The 11,841-nt window shown below is 43.6% G+C and overlaps 1 protein-coding gene across 2 annotated transcripts in view; it reads right to left on the bottom strand.

Moving 5' to 3' along the window:
• The window catches only part of LOC137778670 (cytochrome P450 3A24-like), a 43,107-nt gene extending 37,456 nt beyond the window's left edge, over nt 1–5,651 (bottom strand). The window contains exons 1-3 of one of the 2 annotated variants that reach the window (XM_068565885.1): nt 5,502–5,651; nt 2,971–3,064; nt 1,061–1,113 (exon numbers count right to left, since the gene is read on the bottom strand). In XM_068565885.1, the coding sequence (XP_068421986.1) occupies nt 1,061–1,113; nt 2,971–3,064; nt 5,502–5,572 (218 nt within the window). In that variant the 5' untranslated portion in view covers nt 5,573–5,651. Of the gene's footprint in view, nt 1–1,060; nt 1,114–2,970; nt 3,157–5,501 lie in introns of both variants that reach the window. The other variant, XM_068565886.1, reaches the window with a different exon arrangement.
• Between the last annotated feature and the right edge of the window lie 6,190 nt (nt 5,652–11,841).

Consider the following 11,841-nt stretch of genomic DNA (forward strand, 5'->3'; position numbering starts at 1 on the left):
ATGGGTGGGGTCAAAGTTCTGTATTTATAACAAGTTCTCCCAGGTGGTTCTCATTTACACCCAAGCATGAGAACCATTTTCTAATGAGAGAACTGGGATCCACCAAGAAAAAGTGACTCTATCCAGACCTCACAAGTATTAAATGTTGGAGGGGCAGTTGGAGCTGGTCCAGTCGTGATCCAGGGCTATGTGTTCTGTCCACTCAATCACATTGACTTTTGGGGCCATGGCAACTCAGCAGGGCCCTATGGTTCTTGAGGACTTGATCAGAGAAGATGAAGAGGTACAGAGAGGCAGAGCCTTCTCCCACTTCCTTTTGGCAAATAATCACTACATTACACCTCTCCTGCTGCTCTCATCAAACCTACAAAACTCCTAAAATCTCTGAGCCCACATGATACACTCTGGGTTAGATATATCCCACATCTCTTCAAAGTCAGAGAAAAATAGTAGATAAAACAATAATTGAATACAATTACATTGGAAAGTCTTGGCTGAAAATTAAAAACAAAAACAAAACAATAACCAAAAAACCTCCATACTTGTAGAGAAAGTAAAAAGCTGAGCAGAAATTGTTTCCTATTTTCTTTACCTATAACCCCCAGCTCTTTTTCCAAAAGGACATATTAAATGCAAAACTTAAATAAAGGATTCTTGGCTTTTAATTAAAAGTGAATCATGTGGGAAAGGGTCAAAAAATGCATTTATGGGCGCATATTAGAATGTTCTGGAATAATGCATTTTATGCAATTAAATGCAACCTAAGGAAAGAAAAATGGAGAAGGGGGGAAGCATGACACTGGACAGAAAGCGATGTTAGGAGTCCCTGGGCCTCAAAGTCTGGAGAAAAGTGATGACCTGCAAATCTCCAGGCCTAATTCAGACTGTAGACCTGGACACCTGGCTGACACCTTGGATCCCTGGTAGGTAGAACAAGCCTCCAAAGCTTTACAGTAGATGACCTCATCCCAAGAAGCTCTGGACTGAGATTGTCTTCCATACCACAGGGGGGCGCCACGTCATAACAAGTCTATCCAATGGAACTTTCCAGAATACTCACCCCCACATTTTTCCATACTTTTTAAAACATCTGTTGTCAAACTCCCAAAGACCCTGCAAGGAGAAACAAAATTAGATTATTAAACTAAATGTATTGAACCCTACCTCTTTTGGGGACAAAAATATCTTGAAACCCATGAAATCAGGTTTACTATTTTCCACTGGCAGTTGGAAGGAAGTTCTTATTCAGAGACGTCTTAGGGGAAATGAAGGAAAATAGAGGAGATATTGGAAACAGAGAATTTTAAATCACTCTTGCATTTCCTCTAACTGTTACAGATACTAAATGCTTACCTTTGCCTGTGAATACTAAGTACCTCCTTGTCTTTCGTGGGAAAACTGAAGCGAAGGGTAAGTTAGATCGGCCTGTACACACTTTCGTCTCCTTGTTAAGCAGCCTTTTCGTTTATCTCATGAGCCCTCTCTAGATTTCTAGCAGAATTAGGAAGTTAAAGACACCAGCGACCTTTTTAGTCCAGCAGATTTAAATAAGTCTAAGGGGTGTGTGTTGAGTGAGAAAATAAACGAGTGAATGAATGAATGACAAAGTAGATCACCTTCTAGTTCTCCAGCTCAACACAGAAAAGATGGGGAGTTGACACAACTACAAACAACAACGCCAATTAAAACACTTGCCCTGAATTTTCCCTCTGTTGCTTAAAGGAAAAAGAAACTTCCTGTTACTAAGTTTCTGCTGTGATATTTGATGGTTTACCAACGAAAATGAGGGTCTCAGAAACATGGGTCTTGGAGTGCATCTACTAAGGAGTTCATCCGGGAAAGGTGGAAAATAAATTATTGCTTTTTCAGAGAGAAAAAAGTTCATGAAGTTCATAGGCAGTAATGAGACAATGAAGACCTCAATTGGGAGAATCAGGATCTGAGAAACAAGCCTTATGTCTGCAGGAAAGGAAATCTGAGCCAGAGAGCAGCCTGCACACGAGGCTCTGCCCCCTGGACACATGGACGTAGCTCATGACCTTCATTTCAGGGGCCAGGCCCTGGGCAAGGCATCAGAGCTGGATTAATATCAAGGCTTGGCCAGAATTCATAGCCCATATGCCACCTAGTACATTCTATTGAGTTCAGTTCAATTTTTAATAATTTTGTCAAATCATATCCTTTCTAGTGATTTTGTATATGTGATTCTGCCTTACTTTTTTTTTTTTTTTTTAAACCCCGCAACTTATTTAGTGGTTAAATACCTGAAGTAACTAGACAACCACCATCTTGTCTCCGTTACACCTACTCACTGCTCAGATGCAACCATAAGGTGCTTTCTTTGGAGGCACAGAAGTAAAGCAAAAAGCTCTTGTTCCACCCCTCGAAACGCAAAAGATGTCAGGGTTAGCAAAAATGGAGTAGAGCCACAGAAATAACTGCAGGCATTAGTAGTTCTTGAGATAATTCAAGTATGTGCAAATTACCCGACATTGAATACTCAGGCTGCGTTAGAAACTGAAGTTACCAAGCGATCCAGGGGGAAGAAAAAAATGCTACCCAGAGCTTATGCTACCAACAGGAAAGCCCGACTGTAATGTACGCAGCTTAATAAGCCACGACCAGGCACCCTCTTCATGCTTTTCTCCTAATACTAAAGGGATGGTGCCTTCCTGGCAATCTGCACCTGGCAGAAAGAAAATCCTCTTCACAGTACTCACCAGATGGAACATCAAGTCCTGTGTTGAATCAGCTAGAGAGCTGGGCTGTCTGAGGCGGCAAAACCTGAGGCTCCTAACAGCTAAAAATAGAGGCGTGTTGTAAAATTGGCCATGTGCTGGGTGGGGCCCATGATATTTCTGGAAAGTGTGAAACCTCAGAACTTCCTCCTGAAGAGGGGCAGTTTTACTATATTATTCAGCTGAGATTTGCCACCATAAGAAGCAAAGCTGGAGCTCAAATAACACACACCTTTCGGTAGGACAGAATATTTCCAAAATAAGGCAGAGGTCTCGGCCCAGGAATCCCCAGCTTCTTAAAAAGTCCATGTGAATAAGTCCCATATCTATAAAGTGAAAGAGGAAACCAGGTCACAGGAATTGTGGAATATTGGTGCTGGAGCTGGCCAGTCACTGACTCAGAACTGGAACAGTCAACCTAGGGAGATAACATGTAGGCAATAAATAATAACAGCAGCTCCAAAAGCAATCATTACATTCACTCATCATCTCCTTGCCCACCACCAATATGAGACCCATAAAAGGTAATGATGATTAGCTAAAGGCAGCTGAAGTCTTCATGGTGCCAATCTTAGAGTGAATACTTTATAAATGTTTCTAATTTGAGTGGTCCTGAGAGGTTCAGGCTGGAATTCTTCCAGGGAATTCCCTCATATTTATTTAGTAACTTGACTCTTACATGATTTGGAGATTCTCATTCTAGGTAGAAAGGGAAAATTTCTTTTTCTGTTCCAATAATGAGATTTTGCTTAACTTCGTCTGCAAAATAACAGTTATTGAGAGTCTACTGTGACATTGTTCTTACAATTTGCATGGAGATTTTTATGTTTTTCTTTCCCTCTATGTCCTGACCCCATTTTAGGATTTAATTCTTCTTAAATCCAACGTCATAGTCAAGCCTTAGAGAATAACAGTGTCCTTATTTCTATAAAATACAAACTGTGTTCAAGGCTTCCACTGGCATCATAGAAATGTGAGCACCTTTCAGCTACACTCAAGTCTCTGTTGTCAGGCAATTTGCTTGACTTGCCCTACAGAGAAGGGTGACTGAACATATGTTCCCTGAATATAACTGTATAAGTGAACCAATGACGAGAGGATCCATTTCCAGACCATTCTTTCTCAAATGGCATCTGGTCCTCCAACCTGTGATACTCACCTGCTAAACACAGTACCAGGCACACTCATTTTTTTCAAGATCCTCAATCACAGATTAGTTTGTTTACTGCCTCTGTGCGCCAACTACCTCAAAAAGCCATTAAGGCTGGTGCTTCCTACAGCTGGTGTACATGAAACTCATCTACATGTGTTCTGTGTGGAATCCCACAGCGGGGGGGGTTTGAAATCTTGCAGGTCTTCTCAGTCTGGTGTTTCTGAGAATTGACAGAGTGGAGGAAAAGAGTGGTTGAGGGGAAGAGGTTGCTGGCAATGGTTTTAGTGATGAAGTTGCTAGGCCACCAAAACTAACTCTGTAGGGGCAAATTAGAAAGGTATGGCTGAAGAGTGTGCTATGTATAAATGCTTCAACATGCTCTGCAAGCACATTTAGCTAAAAGTGGGCCTTGCAAACTTCAGATACCTCCCTGAAGATAGCAAAAGAGGCATCGTGCAACACAGAATGAATAACCATAAAATGTTCCAGAATGTCTGATTAAGACTTTTTTCTTCTCTGAAGCTTAGTTTTTAAGGTCTTACAGGTTCCAAATATTCTGTACAAATCCATCAAATCTTATAATATGTGATAAAATAAACCCAAAAATTGCCTGAAAGAAACTGTGCTTGAAGATGCAGCAGAGGCACTTTGGCCAAGCCCAGCTGGGTGTTTAGATCCTTCCTCCAGAAAAGTTGGTGGAGGTGTGAGTACCAGCTTCCAAAATGAGAGTGACTTGGGCTATTCCCACCCCAGTTCCTTCCTTCGCCTTCACAACCAGGGCAAACCAATTTCTCTTTCTGAACTTTCAATGTGTTATATGAACTCTCACATTTCTATGCTGATGCTAAAGCTCTCAGAGACGAGAGGAAAAGCTGAAAGAAATGAATATAATTTCAAGATTTCTGCCAAGTGTCCTCTCCTCTAAAGATTTCTCATTTGGGGGTAGATAGTTCTGCATAGTACAGGGTGGGGGAATTGAGTCTTGGAAGAGGGTGCCATAGGAGGGACACAGGAAAGGGGGAAGAGCTGATCTGAAGTGAAGGGCGATCAATTTCCAGCCCCTGGGTGACAAGGTGCCTTGTGTAAATGACATCCGGGGAGGGAGGGAAGGAAGCAGGAACCCCCTGAGTGACACAGGAGCCAATCCTTCTACACAACTCTTGCAGCAGATACTGAAACCAGAAGGTGAAGATCATGAGACAAATCCCAAGTTATTTCATGTCGCCAGGATCCCCAGAGCTTGGGAAGGGGACAGCACCCCACTGCACAGGGACCAGTTGTTTTAAATCTTCCCCTGGTGGATTCTGGTTGATTAGTCTGGGTCCATGGAAACGGGTAGTCAATCATCCCCAGGAGCAAATAACGTCACTAAACCCTCCTAGCTACAGAAGATAAAAACTTGCGGGGTGGTGGTGGTGGGGGTGTTGGTTGGTTACTCGTTCAACAGAACTGGGTTAAGATCGATAATAACCCCTTTGGTGTTTGTAGCACCCACAGCTTAAGCAACTTTCCCTCCACTAACTGATCCTAAAAACAGTAAAGGGAAAGTGGGACCTGATGAGCACCTCAAGTCCAAGGTTACAGGGGAGATCAGACTCACAGATACTCACAGATAGAGGAGTACCAGGCTGGTAGCCAGAAGAACCCAGGTTTCCACAGAAAAGCTTGGGATCAGGTCCATGGCTACTTTCCTCGGTGATTCTCTCCTCTGAGTTTCTTTTCAGCTGCGTGTGTTACTCTTTGCCTGCCTGCTTCCTTTCACATCCAGTGATGATTCATTGAGGCTGAAATGTTTATGTCCTGGGAATGGGGTGGAGCTGGAGTTGCAGCCAATAGAAGGGTTACCTGTGCTCCACCTGCATGAGCCCTCTCTGCCTTGATAGTTGGCAAAGCATCACAGACAGTTCAGTTTGACCTCCCTTGGCTTCATATTCTGTGGCCATTCAATAACAACTCAATCAGTGTTATCAGTAATTTCAAAGGTTACAGAAACTCAAATAAAACCACTAGCCATAAATATCCTCTAAACTGCCCTTTTCTCTCTAACTGCCTGAACTCCAAAACTTGAAATCCTTCAGACACGCTAGGTCTACTAATCTTTACCATGCAGTTTCCTCTGCCTAGATATCCTTGTTTCCCCATAAGGCACCTACTCATCCTTCAAATCCCAGCTCAGAAAGAACATTGTTTTAGAGACTTCCCTAACCAACAGGAATAACCACTTCCTCTTCTGGATGACTTCTATCGTGCCCCCTACCCCCACCCCAACACACACACACACACACACACACACACACACACACACACACACACACACAAAATTCTATTACTGTCCTTCTATCCTCCAGAATCATTGTTGGTTTCCACACCTATTTCCCTTAACAGATTGAGAGTTTGGGCTACAGTCCGAGTATTAGGCACCCTTATGCCCCTGGTACCTTGCAGAGTGCTTTCTGCAGCATGGAAATCAGAAAGGTTGGTGGACTTGAGTTGGTGGTAGTGAGAACTCTGGGCCCCTGTGTGTCTGTTTCCTGTGGCTATTTGGTGACCGCATCATCTTCCTGTATTGTTAATACAAGAGGGCCTGGCTGTGCCTTGGTCACCATCACTGCACGTTCAGGATAATCCATCAGGGTTCTGTTAACAAGAGGGCCCCCGAAGGAGAGACAGGACATGGACCATGTGGTGATGGCTGCACCAAGGGGTGTCCATTCAGTCTTCCTGTCCCGCCCCTCAGAGGGTCCTTCAGTGGACAGCAGTTACACAGATTCTTAACCAAAGAATGACCCCCTCTCTCTGGAGAGGCCACAAGTCCAAAATCAATGAGAGTGAAGGGAGCGAAGCGGAGAAAGCAGCCCAGTGACCAAGTGGACCCCAACCTCCTTATTCACCAGTGATGTGGCACACGCAGCAAACAAGACTCCATAAAGAGGACATGAGGTTTTTCTATGGGGCAAAGGCGGGGCGGTCAGAGCAGATGCTTCCTTATCATTGACTAGACGGAAAATATTTAAGGGGTAGCAAGGTGTTACTAAGGAGGAGGTCTGTAGTAGAAGTCAGTGGCATCTGTGAGCCCCCACCCCATTCCTCATGGGAGAAATTAGAGGACTGAGGGTCTGAAATTTACACTGGTTCATTGTCTTCCCTCTGACCAAAATCCTGTATCTCCTTGGCCTGAGAAACTGTGGATTATACGAAAAACAAAACCTCAAAAGTTTTTAGAACTCAATAGAAACACAGGACATTTAAGCTGTGTTTGTGCACTTCCTTCTCCCTTTATCCTTTCTCATTTTCAGTCCTTCTGGGGCAAGCGATACTCACCTCTTGCCAATACATTCCATCCCTCTGGCCTGAAAGTCCCCAGGGTTGCCCAACACTGGCCTGAGTGGGTGGAGGTCTCATTGGTAAATTATAGTAAGTCCAAACTATGTCACCTGCCTTTTTATTTCCTTGGGACCTTGTCATGCAACATGAAATTTCTACCATCATAGCTTGTCAAGTTTGGGTTCAGACTTTCTCCAGGAGGCACCTGTTAAAATCCATAGCTGCCACTGGAAATACAATGCCTGAATATATCTGTTCATCCACGCATTGATTCAAGGCCAAGTAGGTGAATGTCAGGTGCAGGTATTGTGCTGGGCTGGGGGCTAGAAGCCCATACAGTCCCCTACCTTGAGAGCAGCTTCCCAGAGGAGGGAGTGAGACACACAACCAAGGATAGTATGTAGCATACCTCTGGAACCTCTAGGATAATGGAGCCCTACAGAGAGGTGATGAAGGAGAGAAGTGGATACAAGCTTGAGTACCAACAAAGGACAGACCTGGGAAGCTGGAAGATGATCCTGAGGAAAAGTAGCTTAGAAAGTCCCACAAATTCTGATACATTTCTGCCCTCTTTCGGTACCTTCTCTGGGTGCTGTTAAGTAGGGTCATGATACAATCCCCAGTTTATAGATACAGAAACTGAGGCTCAGGGACTGCAGGTGGCTTCTCAACAGCTATTGATCACAACCTGTCATATGTAAGCTAACATGAGATAGATTGGCAAGTCTTCTGCACTGAAATGTCAGTATTCAACGTTTGCTGTTTCATGATGAGGGTCACTATGTGAAATAGTGAGACCCAAGACTACAACAGCAACTTGGTTACAATTCTGGCTCCTACCTCCATGGCTACTCCTGCCCAGGAGCTCCCCCACGGGTCTCCAGAACCAAGGACTCTGCCTCACCTCAGCAGGAACAGAGACAGGTGCAGGTCTAGAGGACACTAGGGTCTTGTGTGCAGGATCCACCTCTGTATGTTCCCAACTGAGAGGAACACAAAATACATCCCACATGGGATGACTGCGGTGTCATCTGATAACTTCTGACAACTTAGTTCACTCAACTAAACCCACAGCCTTTCTTATTCTTCTTGGAAACAAAACCATTGTGGAAACTATATGCCTTCATCTTCCTCCAAAACACATACTGGGCTACAATGATTTTTCTCACTAAACCCACAGGACCATCTGCTGCCCTATTCACCTCAGGGCCTGGTCCAGCTGGTTGGAATCTATCCCAAAGGCGATAGGCTAGTCATTAGGACTGAAATTTTGCAAGTACCCTGTTCTAATCAATGCAAATGGCTTTGCTCTGCAAGGGGAAATAATAGAAGGCATGATCTTTGTGCCCCTTCATTCCACAGCAGGGAACACCTAACTTAAAAGTCTGACAGGCTAAGATTGTGAAGGAAGACGTGTGCCTGAAGATCACCCCACACCCCACATCTCTCATCTACTCATTTGTGCACTAAAGGGCACGGCATGTACGTTCAAAGCTCTGTTCTCAGCGCTTAGGGTACAGATATGACTAAGACCCAGACAATAATCAGGTTGAAGATAGAGACAAATAAACAGGTAATTATAGTACAATACAACCAAGTTAAAGTAATTATATAGATATAAGAAACACAGTGTCCTCATCAACTGTAAATGGCTTATCTGCTTTTTCAGTCCTGAGCAATCCAAGTGGAGTTAACACTTTTGTATTATAGTCTTGAAGATTACTGAGAGAGCAGATCTTAAAGGTCCTCACCACACACACACAAACTGTAATTATGTGAGGTGATGAATACGTTAACTAACTTTATTTTGGTAATCATTTTGCAATATATACATGTATCAAATCAGCATGTTGTACACCTTAAACTTACAAAATATGCGTCCCTTTTTCACAAATAAGCAAACTGGGGCACAGAAAGGGTAAGTGACCAGCCAAGGACGCATAACTAACTCCTAGCAGAGCTGGGATTCAAACCTAGATCTTCTAGTTTTATAACCCAAGGTCTTAACTTTACCAGGCCCATCCTTGCCCAAGAATTAGTGGAACGACTGGGTCTAGAGCCCAGGTCCTCTGAGAGGGTAGTGACCCAGTGCTCTGCCCCAACATAGAGACGAGGCAAGGCCCCCTAGCAAGCCTGTCAGTGGGGACTGGGGTAAGGTAGGGCTATGCTCTTTCTGACCCACACATACCTCACCAAGCAGAAAGCCCCGCTACACACCCCCTCCCCTATGCCCAGAAGCAGAAGCACTTTCATAGACTTTACAGCAAAGGGAAGAAGAGGAGGAGGCGACTTCCTCTGGCTGCTCACTTTCTCCACAATCCCAGAATTTTTATCATTATAAACTAACCACTAACATCTCTACTGCAAAGGACAGTTTATAAAGTTATCTCATGTCTCTCTTAATTGATCTTCATGAAATCTCTGTGAGATAAGCAGTGCTGGGATTATTTAACTCCCACTTTACAGATGTGGAAGCAGAAGCTCAGGGTGGGGAAGGGTCTTGCCCAAGCAATTAAACCATGAATCCAGGAAATAGAGCCACATCTTGTGATTCAAAATTGTGCCAGTGGCATATATGGTTGGGCTCCAAAGGGCCTCCTGAAATAACTTGGCAGGTTACAACTTATCACATGGGATAAATATTTCGTTCCACTCCTCCCACCATGCTTCCACTGTTGTGCAAATGCTACAGAGGTGATTTTGGCCACAAAAATGACAGCACACCCTTCTGCCTACTAAATGTTATGTATTCACTGAACTCATGGTGTCAGCAGATAGGGGATGCTGCAAACAGTTCTGACGTGTAGCAATCAGAATCATCTGGGTTTCCAAGAAGCAGGAAGTAAAAAATGATGAAATGAATGAGTGGGGCTTCCCTGGTGGCTCAGTGGTTAAGAATCTGCCTGCCAATGCAGGGGATATGGGTTCGAGCCCTGGTCCGGGAAGATCCCACATGCCACGGAGCAGCTAAGCCCGTGCGCCACAACTACTGAGCCTGCCCTCTAGAGCCTGCAAGCCACAACTACTGAGCCTGAGTGCCACAACTACTGAAGCCCGCACGCCTAGAGCGCCTGCTCCACAACAAGAGAAACCACCGCAATGAGAAGCCCGTGCACCACAACGAAGAGTAGCCCCTGCTGGACGCAACTAGAGAAAGCCCGTGTGCAGCAATGAAGACCCAACGCAGCCAAAAATAAAATAAATAAAATAAATAAATTTATTAAAAAAAAAAAGAAAAAGAAATCAATGAGTGAAAGGGGAATCACAGGCCGGGAGGCAAATTTCAGAAGACCATGAGGAAGGTAATTAATGAAACAGCAAGTGTCAGATGAAGGGAAAGATGAACATCACAGGTTATTTTGCAAAAGAGGGGGTGAAGGGCTGGCGGTCTCTCCTAATTTTTGCAGTAACCACCTAATGAGTTTTGCTTGACCCTACGCTGGCCTCATCCTGAGAACCCCCTACTCTGCCACCAGATGGAACCTGTTAAAACACATTAAAATGTTACACTTATAACATTCTTCTGTTGTTCAAATCTCTCCAACCACTCCCATCATCCACAGGATAAAATCCAAATGTCTTGTGGTGGCAACTCAAGAACCTTGCTGGACACTTAGGTTGCTTCCATAGCTTGGCTACTGTAAATAGTGCTGCAGTGTGCAAATTTATGTTTTCATATTCTTGGGATAAATGTCCAGAAGTGGAATTGCTGGGTCATATGGTAGTGCTACTCTTAGTTTTTTGAGGAACCTCCATCCTAGTTTGCATAGTGGCTGGACCAACTTGTATTCCCACCGACTGTGCAGAAGAGTCCCCTTTCTCCATTTCACTGCCAGCACTTGTTGTTTCTTGTCTTTTTGATGATAGCCATTCTGAGGGGTGTGAAGTGGTATCTCATTGTGGGTTTGATTTGCATTTCCTGATGATTGGTGATGTTGAGCACATTTGCATGTGCCTGTTGCCATCTGTATTTCTTCATTTGGAAAATTAAAATGTCTGTTCAGGTCTTCTGCCCATTTTTTAATCGGGTTGTTCTTTATATATATTGGGTTGGTCAAAAAGTTCGTTTGGGTTTTCCATAAGAGGTTATAGAAACACCCGAATGAACTTTTTGGCCAATCCACTGTATTGACCTAGAGGTCAATAAGACAGAGAAAAACAAGTATTTTATGATTTCACTTATACGTTGAATCTAAAAAACAAAACAAACAGCACAGAAACAGACTCATAGACAGAGAACAAATTGGTGGTTGCCAGAGGGGAGGGAGATGGGGGACAGACATAATAGGCCAAGGGGATTAAGAGCTACAAGCTTCCAAATATATAATAAATAAGTCAGAGGGATACAATGAACACATAGGGAATATAGTCAATAATATTGTACCAATTTTGTTTGATGACAGATGGTTCCTGGTATTAATGAGGTGATCAAATCATAATGTATTAGAATATGGAATCATTATGTCATACACCTTAAACTGTATAACACTGTATGTTAAGTATAACTCAAGTTTTCAAAAATGATAAAAAATAAACAATAAAATAAAATAAAGGGTGAAAAACAAAGCCCCATGTGCCTCTGGGCTCAGCCGGCTTCCTCAGTCTTGTCTCGGTACACTTCCAGTA

This window comes from Eschrichtius robustus, chromosome 16, assembly GCF_028021215.1.
Source record: "Eschrichtius robustus isolate mEscRob2 chromosome 16, mEscRob2.pri, whole genome shotgun sequence".
Lineage (NCBI taxonomy): Eukaryota > Metazoa > Chordata > Mammalia > Artiodactyla > Eschrichtiidae > Eschrichtius > Eschrichtius robustus.